Source organism: Macrobrachium nipponense, chromosome 4 (assembly GCF_015104395.2).
Source record: "Macrobrachium nipponense isolate FS-2020 chromosome 4, ASM1510439v2, whole genome shotgun sequence".
In the NCBI taxonomy this organism is placed as follows: Eukaryota; Metazoa; Arthropoda; class Malacostraca; order Decapoda; family Palaemonidae; genus Macrobrachium; species Macrobrachium nipponense.
The window spans coordinates 20,797,252-20,816,552 of NC_061100.1; the positions used below are offsets into that span (position 1 = coordinate 20,797,252).

The 19,301-nt window shown below is 37.8% G+C and overlaps 1 protein-coding gene across 1 annotated transcript; it reads left to right on the forward strand.

Moving 5' to 3' along the window:
• The first annotated feature begins 594 nt into the window (after nt 1-594).
• Nucleotides 595-9,634, forward strand: LOC135211570 (sphingomyelin phosphodiesterase-like). Its single transcript, XM_064244868.1, has 12 exons — nt 595-718; nt 1,404-1,586; nt 3,107-3,270; nt 4,821-4,982; nt 5,548-5,665; nt 5,906-6,018; nt 6,959-7,131; nt 7,494-7,688; nt 8,138-8,308; nt 8,458-8,641; nt 8,810-8,994; nt 9,214-9,634. The coding sequence occupies exons 1-12, from the start codon at nt 712-714 to the stop codon at nt 9,389-9,391; spliced, it is 1,833 nt and encodes a 610-aa protein (XP_064100938.1). The 5' UTR covers nt 595-711; the 3' UTR covers nt 9,392-9,634.
• Nucleotides 9,635-19,301: the final 9,667 nt, after the last annotated feature.

Below are 19,301 nucleotides of genomic sequence, written 5' to 3' on the forward strand. Positions count from 1 at the left end.
ATCGTCCTCATATTTCGAGAAATTTCGCTGATTCGTTGTCCTTGTTCTCCGGTTGTTGTCCTTGTTTGTGGTGTGGCTGCCGCCACCAGATGGCGTGCCCAGTTCAGTTGCGAAGCATCGTTACCTTAAATAAACTTTCATAAAATCCTTACAATGTGAAATGATGAAGAATAGTCGCGTAACGCTTTAAGCAGCATGAGAATATTTCCCAAAACAAATCGGTCCAAGGAGACGAGCTGTTCATGAAATTGTAAACAAAGAGAATATCAACACCAGCTGATTTGACGTGACAATAGCGACAGGCGGCAAAGTTCCCAGGCATTTTGTTTTGTTTTTGCTTCTACTGAGAAAATGTTCCCAGTTGTTCTATGAAACAGTAGCTACGAGGGGGTAGAAAGTAAGGTGGAAGAGAGAGAATATGAACGAAGGTACAGGAAAAGGAATTAGACGTTGCAAAAAAAAAAAATCTCCAGTAATGCTTACAGCGCAGCGCGTGAGGTGCCCGGACGACACAAAATATGGGCGACTGATACCCACTGGAGAATATCTGCATCGCATTTTATCTTCTCCGAGATAAAAGCATCACCTGTCCTTTCTCGCTGATGGCTGTACCCCAGGCTCCTGGCCAGCATTATATATATATATATATATGCTAGACATTTGTGTGGACATCACAGAGCATTCTGGAGAAATCCTATAGCGAGACTCACTATGGGAGGTAGAGTATAAGATTGGCCCCTGGCTTTTTTTTTCTTTTTTTCGACTCGAAGCTTTCACGTTAGGATAATGGCGTGGTAATACGATTTCCTGACAGTCATAGTCATAGCAATGCTGGTGATGGTAGCAGGGGAGGGAAACTATGAGAGGAGGCTAAACTATATCGTGATTTTAAACGAGACAGGAAGTATATAGTTTGTTAAGAGAGTTTCGTTTCAGTTTTCATGGGATAATTTTACTGGTATACAGTCTCAGTCTGTTTCAGATTACTAGTACTTAAACTCTTCTTAAATGCACCAATATTATATATATATATATATATATATATATATATATATATATAATATATATATATATATATATATAGGGTGTCCACAAAGTCCCAGCACCATTACAAGTATTTGTTACCTGTAATGGTACTGGGACTTTATGGACACCCTGTATATATATATATATTATATATATATATATATATATATATATATATATATATATATATATATATATATATATATATTATATGCGTGCAAACACGCAGACATGTACATTCTTAAGTCTTGAATATTGAAGCCTCTGTTATTCACTATACGTACTTTAATTCATCTTACATGTCCTCATCTGCATGATGCAAATGAAGAAATGAATTAGCAAGGGCGATAAACTTTTCCCTTTTGGCTCCAAACCAGGAAGCAGCGCGGCAGCGATCATCATTCTTTTGTTTGGTGCGGTGAGCTCTACTGCGTCAGCGTCGCCTCCGAAATGGGCGTCTTCCATCGGCTCCTCGTCCTTCGGGGATCGAATCCGAAGACGTCTCCACAATCCAGCCGTGGGACCCGAGGATCCTCTTCTGCCTCCTTTGGGCTTGCGAGGTAGGAGGAGTTTCCTCGGAGCCGTTGCAAAGGCACAAACTTTATATGTTTTGGGTGAATCGTGTCTGCTGGAGCTGTTACAATGGCTTATCCCTACTACTACTACTACTACCACTAATCCGTGTTGTCCTAAGAAAATGTTTCCCAAGTCGTCTCGGAACTGCTTTGGTGAAGCTTTGAAACAATGTCAAGTTTCTATAACGCTTTTAAAATGCGTGAAATTTTACTAAACCTTTATTTTGAGTGTTTCGTTATCATTTCTTCATTTGTTTTCTATCGCCTCCGTTAGTTTTATCACGGCGTTTTGCGTATCCTCTCGTCATTTTTTCGTACGATTTTGTTTTGAGCTTTGATATCACGTTTGACTTTTCTCAGTCTTATAAAACTAATTCTTATCATTACTCTGTGTTTGTGAAGTTTTAAGGCAGTTCCTCCCCTATTGTGTTCTCAAAGCTTTGTGCTGAATGATCGGCGATAAGCAATTAAACTTAAACAATCAACAATTAATATTTGGGATCTATTCTTCACCAAATTTATTCACCAATTTTATGTTATTAAGCCAGATGTATAGACGTATCATGACAGAGAGCACCAAAAGTGTATGTTGAGAAGTTATCTGGACAAACACGACATCATGGATTGAATTTTTTTTTTTTTTTTTTTTTTTTTTTTTTAAATACCCAGAACACCAGGAAAGTAACAGACCATTTTCCTCAGATATGAATTTTGCCGTCACCCACCGTAGGCGGGTAGAGCCGTCAGTGCACCTCACGCGTTGCGCTGTAGGCATTACTTAAGGTTCCTTGCAGCGTCCCTTCCGCCCCTAGCTGCAACCCCTGTCGGTCCTTTTTACTGTACCTCCGTTCGTATTCCCTTTCTTCCATGTTACATTCCGCCCTCGTCTGACACATCGTACAGCCGCGAGGTTTTCTTCCTGTTACGCCTTTCAAATCTTTTTATATAAACTCTATTTCCGTCTCAGCGCTGAATGACGACATAGGTCCCAGATCTTAGCCTTTGGCCTAAATTTTAGATGTCTTACTTTTTCATTCACTGTTTCCGTTCAAGAGCAATGGCGGAACCGGAAGTTTCGACCGTGCATCTGATGGCTAGGCCAGTCCCTTACCACGCTTTTGATTGGCTGTTGATAATAAGCCAATCACAGGGCTGGAAACTCTCAGTCTCTCTCGAGAGAGTTCGCATAGGCAGGATGTATGCTCCACCTCTCTTGAGGGATACTTTTGAAAGATGTATACCTCAGGAGAGGTGGAACATACATCCTGCCTATGTGAACTCTTTAGAGAGACAGTGTTTCCAGCCCTGTGACAAAAGTATCCAACAAGAGAAGTGGAACACAGATCCTGCCTATGTGAACTCTCGAGAGAGACTGAGAGTTTCTAGCCCTGTGATTGGGTTAGCAGCAGCCAATCAGGTGCGTCCTAAGGGACTGGCCTAGACATCAGATGCACGGTTGATGTGAATCTACTATAGCTTCACGTATCTCTGTACCTCTCTTCCAGCACCAGCCCTGTGCCTGGAGTGTGAGCTGCTTATAGGCGCCCTGAAAGCAGAGATTGATTTGGGCATGACTTACGACCAGGTAGTCAAGGAAGCCACTTGGGTATGCCTCAACGTCGTAGGGTATAGCCAAAACACCTGTGATGGGTACATTAGCCTCTTTGCCGTAAGTGACGATGTTATTATATTGAGGGTCTTCGTTAGGAATACAACTTTATTTGTCGCTCTATTACAGGTTCTGTGAGCTTATTTAAACAGGTGATTCTCCGCTGGTATAGTGGTTAGTGTCGTGGAATGCCTCTCTGATATCGCTTGTTCGCGTCTCCACCAGGTCGATGAAAAATCACTGACTTTGTATCATGATCAGTTACTGATGCAGGGTGGGGTCTGCTGTGAGAGGTTCAAACCAACCATCTTTGCAAGCCTGAATTTTAAGTCAGTGGCCCCTTTGGTGGACTTGTTCCATGTGAATAGCTTTCATCTTCTGAAATAATAATAATTAATAATTAATAATAATATTAATAATGGTAATTATGATATATAACAAATGAAAGAAGCTAGAAACTTTTCCTGATTCCAGTCCATAGAGATAATATAGACTGATTTACATAGAGCAGTGCTAATTTCCTTGTCAATTAAATCATAGTGTTCATTTATAGTGGCATTACTTTAATTCGGGAATAAGCACAATGACAGGTGGCATTACAGGGTGGGAGCACCTGGTTATGTCAAATTTACGTCATTTTTTTTCCCGATGTTCTTCCAAATTTAAGTGTTTTCCAAATCATGGTTGGTACTCGGTGATCATAGAATTCATAGACGACTTGCTAGATTAATGAATGGAATACTCAGGACCTCCAGCTTACTCAGGGAGCCTGCTTGCTCAAATGTACGCTCAAATAGAGCGTTGTTTCACCAACAGAAATTAAAATAAATAAATACGCTATATTTTATAATAAATAATTGCTCTCTACTGTTTAACGCGCACATTATTTATTGTTTTACATTTTGATTCTAATAGATAAATCATAAATATCCTATCCTTAACTTCCTGTCTCTTTTACTCAACAACAACAAAAAAGTACTTTGTAGGGGAGTAAGCGAAAAAAAACTCCTGGGATAATCTGACTGCCATTCCCAGGTCTCCAGATAAGGAGAAAAAAAAAAAAAAAAAAAAAAAAGGTCCGTAACATCATCTGGTTTTGACGTCTGTTCGGACGATAAAATTTTCTCACGACTCTTCATACTTCTGTGTAGAATCTCGGACACAAATGCCACTTCCCCTATAGCACTTTTAGATATCAAAATGAATGTCTTTGGTAATGACGAAAGGATATAGCATTTTTATTTCTGACCCATGTTTTAGTTGTAGATCAGTGGTTCCCAACCTATTTTTGGCCATGCCCCAACTAATCTCTAAAATCCTTATGCTCCCCCTGTGATGATATACTATAATTCTCATATTATATATATTTACGTGGAAGAAGCCTCAAAGTCCATTATCTTGGTGTAAATAAGCTCGAATTGACCGCCCCCCCCCTCTCCCCAACTTAAAATTCACGTTGGGAACCACTGCTCTAGATCAGATCTTTCTAAAAGATAGCGATCGATAAAGGTATAGAAAGAGTACCCCTTTCCCCCGAATAGTTAGACGAAGCGATCGCCTTTCCTTTTTATTTTTATTTTTATTTATTTATTTATTTATTTATTTTGCAGCCAATGCTTTATTATATGTTCACCAACGGCACGATCATTCCTTCCGAAGTCTGTGGAATGACCCTGAATGCTTACGGGTGCAATACGACTCGGCCCGAGCGGGAATGGACCATCGAAATTCACGGGGACAAGCCCCCGGTTGAACCTCTCGTCTTGCCTGAAGTAAGGTGTAGGGATCGTATTTTGTGTGAGTCTTTTTTTATATCATAAACAACTATTGAAATGAAACACAGTATAATATGCTGAAAATGCATCATTTCTTCTCACTGCAGGAGGTTAGTGCCGTCAGTGCACCTCTTCAGTCCACTGTAGGCATTACTGACTAAAGGTTCTTTGCAACGTCCCCCCGGCAGCTAGCTTCAACCCCTTTCATTCCTTTTACTGTACCTCCGTTCTTATTCTCTCTCTTCATCTTACTCTCCACCCGTTCCTAACACTTGATTCATAGTGCAACTGCTTTGAGGTTTTCCTCCTGTTACACCTTTCAACCCTTTTTACTGTCAGTTACCCTCTCAGCGCTGAATGACCTCATAGGTCTCAGCGCTTGACCTTTGGTCAAATTTCTATATTCTATTCTGTTACATCATTGATTTCATCAAGAAATTATTCTGTGTTATTTGACATGTATAATATCTTTCTGACGACAAACATATTCTCTATAAAAAAAAAATTCCTTCTAAAATTTTGTGGTTTGTCACTCAAACTTTTGCATCGTGATCTTTAAAAGTCAGGGGAGCCAACGATCAAGGTGTTGCAGATCTCTGACATGCACATGGACCCTCTCTACTCACCCGGCTCCAATGCTGATTGCGTGGAGCAATTGCTGTGTTGCAGGGAAGAATCAGGTCTGTTGGAAACGTCAGTAACTTCCTTATTAAATAGCTATTCAGTGGTTTGGTTAACAAACTTTGTATATGTATAACACACTCATATTTAGAAACGTATACTTAAACTCGCCCTTTCTTTCAACTCGTCAATGGTATAAATCGCAATTCTTGACAGTGATTTCCCCAACGAGTTTTGCCTTCACCTTCATTGACTGCTGAAGCGTTTCTCTCTACCCAGTCTTCTTCTTCTTCTTGCAGGGGTACCAGTTGGACCTGAGGCAGAAGCTTGGTTCTGGGGGGACTATCGGTATTGCGGGTCCCCCCGTTGGATGCTGGAGGACATGCTGGCCAACATCAGAGCTGAACATCCGGTAGTTAAGAGGCATCTGGGCTTTTATTCTCTTTTGTTTACTTTGTGTGATACTCTCTGTAAGTCTCTGATGCCGTGCAGATACCAGTTTTCACGTCCCCTCTCTTAGTTTAACCAGACCACTGAGCTGATTAACAGCTCCCCTTGGGCTGGCCCGAAGGATTAGATATCTTTTTCGTGGCTAGGAACCAATTGGTTACCTAGCAACGGGACTTACAGCTTATTGTGGGATCCGAACCACATTATATCGATAGATTAATTTCTAATCACCAGAAGTAAATTCCTCTGATTCTGCATTGGCAGAGAATGGGATCGAACTCGCGACTACTGAATCGGTAGGCGAGTACGTTAACCCACTTGTCCAACGAGGAACTATCTGTTAACTGAGAAGCATCATGAATGTGAAAGGATGAAATGAAAGCTGTGGTTACTTTAATCAAGCAAAAAGAAACTAGTTATTCATTTGGATATCAAAGTTAGTTATTCAGAACACTCAACACATGTTGTACTTATTGTTACCGGTAACTGGACGATGGCATTGTAAATCCCTTGCATGACCTAATGGTTATGACAAGTGCAAGTCCCTCGTTGGACGAGTGATTTCGTGCTTGGCTACCAATCCGGTGGTCCGATGTTCGATTCGTGGTTCGGCCAACGCGGAATCGGAGGAATTTATTTCTGGCGATAGAAATTCATTTCCCGATATAATGTGGTTCGGATCCCACAATAAGCTGTAGGTCCCATTGCTAGGTGACCAATTGGTTCCTAGCTGCGTAAAAATATCTAATCCTTCGGGCCAGCCCTAGGAGAGCTGTTCATCAGCTCAGTGGTCTGGTAAAACTAAGATATACTTAACTTATACTTATGACAGGTGCAGGTAGAGAATTAGCCCCCACTCTATTTAAAAACGTAAATGAGTCTAAGGACTCTTTCTCTTGCAGGATATAAGCTACGTTCTTTGGACAGGGGACGTGGTGCCGCATAACATGTGGTCAGCGACAAGGGAATGGAACAAGCGAATCATCAGAGAGACCTATGAAATGCTCGAGGCTTATTTCCCGGACATTCCAATCTTCCCAGTCATTGGCAACCATGAACACAGTCCCATAGACCAGTAAGCCTCCATCTTGGAGAGTAGGGTATTATTTCCCAACGATCATCCATTTAATGGCCGGTTCAGCAGCCTTTATGTTTGCAGCCAACAAGTATTCCTCAATCATATAGTCGCACAGCTAACTCACTTTTGTTCTAATCCGTGAATTCACAATCTTTCATTGTATTGATTCCTAACATTACAACTCACCAATCCCATTCTCTAATTTCATTCCAGTTAAACACTCCACTAATTCACTATTCAATATCAAACTAATGTCCAGGTCAACATTCCGCAAATTCCAGTCCTGCTTGGTGCAACATTCTGTTAACTGCATTATTTCCATTTATTTTCCAAACTAAATCTTACCCATTCTTTCCCAGGTTTCCTGACCCTGACAATGCCCCACCTGAATTTGCTGCCGACTGGATGTATGAAGCATTGGCTACGCAGTGGGCTAAACTGCTTCCAGATCTAGATATATCGACGGTGCTCTATGGAGGATTCTACTCGGTTCCAGTCAAGCCTGGTTTTAGAATCATCTCTGTGAATTCCATGTTTGGTTATACAGGTGATTTGTAAGTATATAAAATGCTGTAATGTTTTAAATGTTCCATATTGTTATCTTCTTACTAGTTTCAAGAAGTTTTTTTTAAACAGCTACATAGGCCAACAAAGGCATGGTGAGGCTCAGTAGTACATACCTTGTTTGTTTCAGCCCTGCCAGTTACCAAAGCTGGGTTCTTGCCTAGAAAAGTGAATAATATGACCGAAAGACCACAAGGCTAATGGTCTTAATGTTCTTAACGTATGATCACTACCTTATTTCTTAACCATAATAGCTCATTTGGTTTCTTTGCACTAAGGTGGATATACTTAAATAAGCAGGATTGATCACTACAGGAAACATAAACATTGAAAATAACGGGTATTTTGGCCTATTTCGCCACAAAGGAAGATTGCACCTGACATGCCCTTGAGATAAACTTACACCATTTATTCCTTTATGCTCTGCCCAATTCTTCAGCTGGCTGTTTATGAACTCCCATGATGTTGGTCATGAACTTCAGTGGCTGGAAGCTGAGCTGGGAAAAGCTGAGAGTGAAGGAGAACTGGTCCATCTCCTTGGTCATATTCCGCCAGGACTGATATACACTGAAAGAACTTGGTCTAGGGAATACAACAGGATCGTCAAAAGGTAGGCAAATGAATTGCTCTTATTCTTCCGTGACTACAGAATCTAAAAAAAGATGCATATCACTATATATGGCATCACAGCCTTATCAATCAAGAGTAGAAAGTATAATCATCCATTGTAATTACAATTTGTCTCCACGTCAACTCTAGGTACGAGAACATCATTCGTGGGCAATTCTTTGGCCACACCCACTATGACGAATTTGAAGTTTTCCACGATGGTGATAGACCTATGGGCGTGGCCTACATTGCTCCAAGTCAGACACCATACTACTTCCTTAACCCTGCGTACAGGATATACACAATTGATGGCGAACGTCCAGAGACAACTTGGGTAAGACTGATTATGATTCTCCTCTAGAAACTTAGATTGAATGAGAAAACGCCAAGATAGATTCCAAAGATATTTTAGCACAAGATGGCGTAGTGTAGTGGTATGTTTCAACGATCCCACAGTCTACCACAAATTCTGTTCCATCTTCCGCTTTTTATGTTTGCGCAGATGGTCCTTGATCACGACACTTTCATAATGAACTTGACAGAAGCCCACGAGACCAATGTCTCCAGATGGTACAGACTTTACAGTGCCAAAGAAACCTACGGAATGCCAAGTCTTACCCCTGATGATTGGCATGAGTTAGGTCAGAGGATGGCTGAGGACAGGGCATTGTTTGATGTCTACTGGAGGTAAATTATATATTTCACCCTGATGTTAATGGCAAGTGTACTAATATTATTTGTTTTATAGTACGTATACCACATTTTTCTTGCATGTTATACATTTAAATAACTCATAGACCTACACAGATGATTGGAAAATATAACGTTTCAGTTGTCAGTAGACAACATTCTTAGTAGTTTTGCCACTGAAAAGAATTTTAACACCTGTTCCCCCGTTATTTACAGCAACTTTGTCAGCGCTGGAGACCCTTTCTTACTCCAGGGCTGTGACGACGTGTGTTACGAACAAAGACTCTGTGACGTCATGACCGCAGACCGCAATAATCTTGACGCTTGTTATGGAGTCCTTCAGAGGAAGAAAGCAGCTGATTCCAAAATCACTCGAATGATAGGTAATGAATGATTAGGCTTTCAAAACTGTCATCAGCTTTATGACTTAGTTTAAAAATCACATTTCTGAGGAACGTATCAAAACGTAACACACATGTTTATAATATCGTCAAAATACTGAATCCTGCTCATACCTTATCTATATGTAAGTCAGTAAACATAACGCATTATGTTGCTAAATTGTTAAAATACAGTTCCGATGTTTATACCATAATATCAACCTCCTCGGCTGGTTTTAGGCCAATTTACTAAATTAAATCGATAGAAATTGGCTGGGACATGTTTCTTTAATCTTCCTTTTTTCTATTAATTTGGTACCATTTCAGTGTCGCTGACCCTACGATGTTAATGTTTCAATCTCTCGAACCGAAACTCATTGGAAAACAAACCGAAGAGGAGGGACAAAATGATCTTACACTATACTCTGTTTTTTTTCATCTGTCCATCCGCCTGTGGTGTTTTTGTATGGTAACACTGCGTCCCGGGCTTTAAATAGTTACGCTATGTGTAAGTTTTAGGTAAATAAAAGGATATCTGGGTGTACATTTGCAACTGAAAAGTGTTTTAATAATTTACTATATGCGAATTACACCGTTAATATTCGAAATAGGATATTATTTTAATCGTTGAATGTAAGCTAATGTAACTATCTAAAGCCCGGGACGCAGTGTTACCATACAAAAACACCACAGGCGGATGGACAGATGAAAAAAAACAGAGTATAGGTATACCTATAATATCATTTTCTATAAAGACGTTAAGTGGCGTTAAAGAAAATGTGTAAAATGTCCTATGGTTTGGGTAACTCTTACAATTATCCTACTTGCAACACACAATTTCATCTTTGGAATAATTCACAATTTTTGCTCTTCTTTAATCTTTTTGAAGGTATGTTGACCCATTTTGATTATATCAGGACAGTTTTTAGGTTAATCTTGGTTTTAACTATTGCAGGGCGAATGAATTATATTAAATAAATAATAGTGAATTAAGATGCACACAACCCGTGAAAATTGTACATCAAAATAAGTTTACTTTAAAAATCATTATTTTTGCACCGATAAAAGGGCTTTCCTCTCTCTTATTCATAACGATAAATGAATGTTTATGGTATTTATTCATCTTATTAGAAGGTAAATACACGACGAATAATAACTCCCGCGTTATTGATAAATTTACAAAAGTCCTCCGATAAAGTACTAGCTATACATGACGGTCGTGTCAATAGAGAAACATTTTTACCACATAATACTATATCAGTCCTCCGTGGCCATTGCAGCTGTTTATTAAATAAAGGAAGAAATAAATCGAGGTATTTAACAGGTCTAGAATGATCTACATTTCCACCAAAAGGTATGGGAAGAAGAAGCGATTTGATGTGGTTTAGTCTCTTTTGGCGCGAGGTTTTTCTAAGTATGGTTCTGAACGGTGAGTGTGTTTAAACTTACTTTGAATATAAAGTGTTTATACACTTTTGCTAAATGTAGGCCTACTTTTTTTTCATGGAATTCCATTGGTTAATGTCTAAACAAGGTACGGCAACACCTCCGGGTTACAATTAGTCCTATGCTCGATTGGGTGTTTGTTGCGTGAAGACGTCCGTTGAAACTTTTTAGTATCATTATATGCTTGCTTGCTTGTTCCAGTAATGCTTGCACGAAGCAAAGTCTTAAAAAAGAACCTCCTGCTGATATTCAAACCCTCTCAATCGTCAGAATAATTTAGCAAATAAGAGGCCTTGATTGAACCTCATAGTTACCAAGTACGAAGTTCATGTTACTCTTATGAAAGTCGATGCCGATAGATATATGGATCCAAGGCATAACTCAACAAAAATATCCTACTTATTTGAAGTGTGAATCGAGGTTAAAGGAAATCGATTCGACGTGAAAATGATGAATATACGTATTGATACATGCAACCGGAAAATAAGTCCCCATTGCTTTAGAATCGAGATTTTTGCGTGATTGTAGTACCAGTTGTTCCTTTCGATAAATTATAGGAGAAAATAAAGTTCATTCTCATTCTCGCTATTATATATATATATATATATATATATATATATATATATATATATAATATATATATATATATGTATATACATATTACCAGCGAAGGGCGTCGCCCCCCCACTAGCTTTAATATTTGGTATGTGTTTTAGCCATAGCGTTAGGCGAACTGGTAACCCTCTCTCTCTCTCTCTCTCTCTCTCTCTCTCTCTCTCTCTCTCTCTCTCTCTCCTCTCTCCATCTACAGGTCATTAGATTAGAGTCGGAGTTACAAAAATACATACGTTTATTCAAAGCAAAGTATTAGTTGAATAATTCAAGTTCTTACAAGATAATTAATGGAATGATAATAGTTCAAGTCTTACAGACAACTAACTCAGATAACCCCCCGGTATTTATATAGTCTCAATCAATAATTAGTCACACCAATTATCTCTTCTCCAAAATATTATAGTTCCCTCACTAGATCACTCAGTCCCCTCACTAGGACACTCGGTCCCCTCACTATAGGACACTCGGTCCCCTCACTAGAACACTCTTTCCCCTCACTAGGACACTCTGTCCCCTCTCTAGAACCGCCTGTTTAAAAGACAGGAGAACACACTAGTGAGCACACACACAATTGTAAAGACAAAGTCAAAAGATCAAATGAAATAGAACATCTTTACAAAATGTCAAACAGACAACAAGCCATCCCTTTGGCTAAATTATAATAACTCACCCATTGCAGCCTGGAACGTCACACACTTTCACAAATAGAACTTTCGCAGAGCCATCCCAGCATTCTGCCTTTTCTCCCGTAGCTGTCTCCCTAGTTCTTGGCTAAACCATGCCGTTATCAACGGACATAGTTCGTACACGTACACACGAATTCACACTCTTCGTCAACGCCCCAATTAACTGGTCACATCCAGTTTTCAAAGGCACCTTGAACAAGCCCTCACGAACTCACATACCCACAGAACGAACATTGACCTGCTTAAGTAAGCATCTTAATATCACACCATCCCAGAAATGATTTATCAGCTTTCTCCAGGTTGTTGCTCGGACTCTGTCTCCATGGGAAGTTAAATATGATGAATCTGTAAATTCCTCCTTTTTACATATATATATATATATATATATATATATATATATATATATATATATATATATATATATATATATATATATATATGATTATAATCACTTTAGCACGTGATTTGTTTATCACACATATCCACAGGTGAAAAATAAGAGACAGGTTGTAGGTCCTGACCGGTTTCGGCTTTATTTTCAACCCATTGAGAAAGGACTGATACATAGTATTAGAATTCACAAGTATATATATTATAAAGACAGTACTGATGAACATACACACAACCGTTTCAGACTGCAGATCCACCCACAGGCAAATGTCAAGGTAGGAGTGGCTTTCAAAAATCATTTGGCTAAAATTTACAATAAATTCTCAAGGGATACTACAGCTTAGGGTACAAGTCCACACCTGACAGGTGTCAGGGAGGCGGGGTTGAACATCTCATTACCACTACTGCCCCCTTTACTGTGTTTACAAATATAATAATCCTATTTCCATATATCTCTACAGCCTACCTTAAAATTTTAGCAGTTTACAAATTTCTTTTGATATTAAAGGATCAAGTTTATACATTCCTTGACTGTATAAACTTGATCCTTTAATATCAAAAGAAATTTGTAAACTGCTTAAATTTTAAGGTAGGCTGTAGAGATATATGGAAATAGGATTATTATATTTGTAAACACAGTAAAGGGGGCAGTAGTGGTAATGAGATGTTCAACCCCGCCTCCCTGACACCTGTCAGGTGTGGACTTGTACCCTAAGCGGTAGTATCCCTTGAGAATTTATTGTAAATTTTAGCCAAATGATTTTTGAAAGCCACTCCTACCTTGACATTTGCCTGTGGGTGGATCTGCAATCTCAAACGGTTGTGTGTATGTTCGTCAGTACTGTCTTTATAGTATATATACTTGTGAATTCTAATACTATGTATCAGTCCTTTGTCAATGACTTGAAAATAAAGCCGAAACCGGTCAGGACCTACACCCTGTCTCTTATTTTTCACCTAGTGGATATTATATATTATAATATATAGATATTTATATATATGCTATAATATATATATATATATATAATATATATATATATTTATATTATCATATAACTATTATCATTAGAAACTTATTTCTTGGAAATTCCGCTCAGGAGATCACAAATTGTTTATCTACAGTATGTTAAGGTCGCACAGTAATTACAGGACTAGTGGGAGTGTAGTGTGCTCTTATATCCGTACAGTACAGTGAAGGTGTGAAATAAGTTCATTTCACACACAACGTGTTTTTGGAATTCTGTAAAAAAAAAATAATGGCCGATGAATACCTTTAGGATTTGCTCCATTTTTTACGTAATGGTCCAATAATCACCGGTAGGGGATGTTTATTCAGTCCATAAAAACTGGACACTAAAAATGACTTCAAACCAGTTTTCTTTACGTCTACAAATCTCTCTCTCTCTCTCTCTCTCTCTCTCTCTCTCTCTCTCTCTCTCTCTCTCTCTCTCAGATTCCTTGTAAAAAGTAAAAGATTTTGACTTAAGCAAATTTCTAGTTGGTCTGGGAAGATTATAAAAACAAAACTCATCATACATAATATCAAGTATTATATCAAGAATGTGGTCTGTGCTTCTGTTCTCCGTTTCTTTCGTACTTCTTCGAATTTCGCTTTAAAACCACTAATTTCGACGAATCATATATAGATTGTCAATGATAGATAACTATATTTCTACCAGTAAACTCAGTGGAACTTTCCTATGTATTTTATCGATCTTATAGGCCTAATGATGTCAGCCAAACAAGTTCCGATACCTGTTTGAGCTGGAAGCCATCTCGAAAGGCTCACCCAATCTCAGTTATATACGAAAAACTTCAAATAAGGAGCTGGGAATCTCATTTATACTGAAATACGTCAAATAAGGAGCTGGGAATCTCATTTATATTGAAATACGTCAAATAAGGATATGGGAAACTAGGGATATGCCCAGCACGGTGTAGGTATAGGCTATTGCCCAGGACAGGTATTAGGCCTACACGGTTAATAGATATAGATTAAACCAGCGTCGACTGTGTTCAGACAGTCTGTCAAGCCAAGCAACACGATTTAGCTTTAAATATCTGTCTCATTTCCGGCCTTGTCCGTCCATCCGCCCTAAGAACTTAAAAACTGCTGAGCCTAGAGGGCTGCAAATTGGTATGGTGATCATCCATCCTCCAATCATCAGCCATATCAAATTGTAACCCTCTAGACTCAGTAGTTTTTATGTTTTTAATTAAGGTTAAATTTAGCCATAATTGTACATCTGGCAACGATATAGGCTAGGCTACCACCTGGCCGTGGTTAAAGTTTCATGGGCCGCGGTTCACACAGCGTTACACCGAGGCCACCGAAAGATAGATCTATTTTCAGTGATCTTGATTATACGCTGTAGCGGCTGTACAGAAAACTCGATTGCCATTCATACTTTTGTTTGTTTATTGAAAGTGGACGTGCAATGCATACATGTATACATTTTCCGCTCTCTCTCTCTCTCTCTCTCTCTCTCTCTCTCTCTCTCTCTCTCTCTCTCTCTCTCTCTCTCTGCCGAGTAGCGCACTAAAGATTCTCCTCAGCTTCTCGAAAAAGAGGAATCGATGGTGGACCTTGAGACTTGGTCTTGACACCCAGACGTCAACAGTGGTTGAGTGTAGCATCAGGAGACGCGATGATAAAGCACGGTCCTGTAGACAGTTCTACTTATATGTCTATTGTTTCATAGTCAGATCTCTTTGATGTCTAAATGGGTCTAGGCAGAGCTTTGAGGTCAGTGCCCCGCTAGGCATTTTATCGATCCTTAACCTGATTTCTATAAAAATAGAAGAAAGTGAATGATATAATAAGTCTAAGATTCGTGTTTGAGAGAGTTTACAGGTGGACTAATGTATTTTTAGCGAAGCAGAAACTTTTCATAGTGACGTAGAATAAGTTCTCAAGCCATTTTATGATTATGAATCGGAGTATTCTTATGTATACGTATGCACCAGTTTTGTAAATACATATTTATGATTTTACTTTATACATCCCCCCCCCCCCACCCCCGCGTTGTACGCTAAACCACGGTAATGCCAATCCCTTTCAGAAAGGTACCAATAAGGTTAAACGGTCTTAAACAGCACGACTGTGATGTCAAGTGAATCTACGTTAGGTTAGGAGATCAATATTTCCTTACAGAACTGGCTGACTCATTTTGCCTGTCAGCGACTCCGGTGAAATCACGCAATCTGTGAGTCACACGTCATTGGATTTCGAACTCTACATTTCCTTCCACTGTCACGAGAACTTAGGGGAATCTTCCTCCCGTGCTATTAGGCCTACTAATAGGAAAATTACTTATTCAAGTTTTCGTTATATTTGGATCGATGGTTGAGAATGATACGTTATGTTCTTAGATAGACAGAAACTGTTTTTTTTCCTATTACGTTATCTCAACGGCTTAAAATCCTTCCCCTGTGACGTCGTGGTGTCAAGATATCCGGTCTGGTGTTTCACTTCAAGTTTAATGAAGATTGTCGTAAGATATTTTAAACATACATCGTCAAATATGTATATACAGATCAGTGAGGTATCAGAAAATCTCTTTGAATTATAGAACAAATGAAACAAGTTAAATGTAGTACTAAATACTAGGAAAATCTTACAGTAACTGAATGATAGATAGATATCCTTTGACAGGATATGCCTAGAGGTTCATTAGTCTTATGTAAAAGGACGTATGTGGGTGCGCGCTTGAGCGTCGACTGATTGCGATGTCGGTCGGAGTCGTAAGCTGCAACGGTGACTCACATCTCACCAAATTGGATCACCACCGAAGCCTATTGATTATCGCGGACTCTGTAACGCAGATATCAGTGTGGCGTATCTTTGACATACACGAAAGAAATGGGTCTCTCTCTCTCTCTCTCTCTCTTCTCTCTCTCTCTCTCTCTCTCTCTCGTCTCAACGGCTCTCTCTCTCTCTCTCTCTCCAGTGTTGAAATGAGAAAAACAACGCGAAAAATTGCCGAAAGATCCTGCTTCAACATTTGCTCTGTTTTGAGCGGTTTCAAACAGCGGTCCATAAGTCTAAAGGAACCTCAGAAGTAACTTCTTTTCGCGCAGGGGAGGATTCTCTCTCGACTGTGATTGGCTGTTGACAATGTTTTCTTGCCATTTATTACCATTAGTAAATTTCAACCTATTGTTTTGAAAAATACAGTGATTTTATATTTGCTCATCTTAATCAGGTTGATGTAAAATATAAGAATTTATACTTGCCATAAATTGAGCTCAATAATACCCTTGAACATGTTATTTTATTTCCGACTTATTTCATTTGAAGGGTGAGCAGTTCTGCTTTTTAAGTTTTCTGTAAAAGAAAACTGTCGAGAGGGCTTTGTCTGTCTGTCCGCACTTTTTCTGTCCGCCATCAGATCTTAAAATCTATTGAGGCTAAAGGGCTGCAAATTGGAATGTTGATCATCCACCCGCCAATCATCAAACATACCAAACTTCAGCACTGTAGCCTCAGTAGTTTTTATTGTATCAAAAGTCAAGGTGAGCCATGCATCTTCATTTGACCGTGTCTGGGGAGCAACTGAATGCTGCCTGGTCGGAGCTGAGAGTTTCATACAGCAGCTCATCCAGAATTTCATGCAGCATTAAAAGCTGTACAGAAAACCCGATTCTTCAGCGCATTTTCCACTTGCTAAAGGTTTGATGACAAGGAAGCATTAATAGCCAATCTTGGTTGAAGAAACTACGCTCTGTTACATTTCTTGTCCCGTGATAAAATATTGTTGGAAACTACTGAGGTAACTATCTTTGTCTGTAGACTGATGCTCTCTCTCTCTCTCTCTCTCTCTCTCTCTCTCTCTCTCTCTCTCTGGAAAGATTCTCGACTGCTGGTCTGTTGATGACGTCATCATTATCAGCGCTGTCTTACTACTTAATGAGTTTTACCATTTATTACCAACAAGCAAATGATCACTTGAGTGTTTTGAAAAAATAATCAAAAGATTTCATTTGTTGATCTTGGTCCATTTGCTGCAAAATACAAAGAGGGAGGTCAGTCAGTGTTAATCCTGTAAATAGGTTCTATTTGGTAATTATTTCGTTTTTTATTTTGTTAAAGGATTTGAATGAGAATGCATTATAGCCAATTCAGGCTGAACAAACTCTCTAAGTATCATATTTTTCTCTATGGTACTACAAAGAGTTTCTTTTTTTTTTTGCAACGCTTATCAAATTACTTGCAAAAGTAACATATACAACTTTTAAAAATAATTATCTGATTTCATGACCCCGCGAATTTATAAATTTATGCTAAATAAACTTCTAACATTAAATGAAAATACAACAAAACAGTAGATACAGCAACACGTTCTCTCTCTCTCTCTCTCTCTCTCTCTCTCTCTCTCTCCAAAAGATTTTGAGTGTTCTCGTATCTAAGCCTTGAATGGGAGAGGTGCATTATAGGCAATCATGGCTGAAAGAAATCTCAAACTTACAGATCAGATGTTTAAAAAATCACTAAATTTACGTATATATTTGTCGATGCACTGGTATTATAAGTGGTTTTATTGATAATTACGAGAACCTTATCTGCTCTTGACTCGACTCCACAATCCTTGATTCGAAGTAAGAATCGGTTTCCATGGTAACTGGTCGACACTAGCAAGCTTCTCCCCCCCACCCCCTCAAGGTGGTAAGGGAGGGGGGGGGGAGCCGGGAGATGCACAAGAAAAAAATGAATAAATAAAAAATAAAATAAAAACAGATAACTCCAGTTGTACACAAATAGTGTCTTCTCATAAATTCTTGTGTTCTATAAATACACGCACACAAATACACACGTATAGGTAAACATATATACACATACATATGTGTATATATATATAAATATACATATATATATATATATATTATATATATATATATAAATATATATATATATATATATTATATATAGATATATATAAATATAAATATATATATATATTTATATATATATATATATATAAACAGAGTAATCTAATGTTCACCAGAATTGTAAAACCGAAATTTACAACAGAATTGGCCACCACTGCTCCCAGCTGATGGAGTGGTAGACCTTTGAGCCAAGATGTTTACCTGTAAACAAAGACTCGTAAACAAAGAAAGCCCCAGATAACCTGATTATCGTCGGAATAACGACATCAGGCTTGGAGGGGTAGATGACTTTCAGATTTGAGTATAAACAGTCTTTAAAATTTTAAAAAACACTGTTGCTTTTATTATTGACACGTTTCATATGAGACGACAACGAGTATGTAATTACTTACACGTACATACTTAAGATAAATATATTAATTATATGGTATATATAAATAAATATATATATATATATATATATATATATATTTATATATATATATGTGTGTGTGTGTGTGTGTGTGTTTTTATATAATACTATATTTATATTATCTATGGATGTATATGTACACATACATCGACCAGAGTATGTATATATATATATATATATATATATATATATATATATATATATATATATATATATATATATATATATATATATATATATATATATATATAGATATATATATATATATATATATATAGATATATATATATATATATATATATATATATATATATATATATATATATAACATATATATATATACATATATATATATATATATATATATATATATATATATTATATACTATATATATATATATATATTTATATATATATATATATATATATATATATATATATATATATATATAATAGATATATATATATATATATATATATATATAT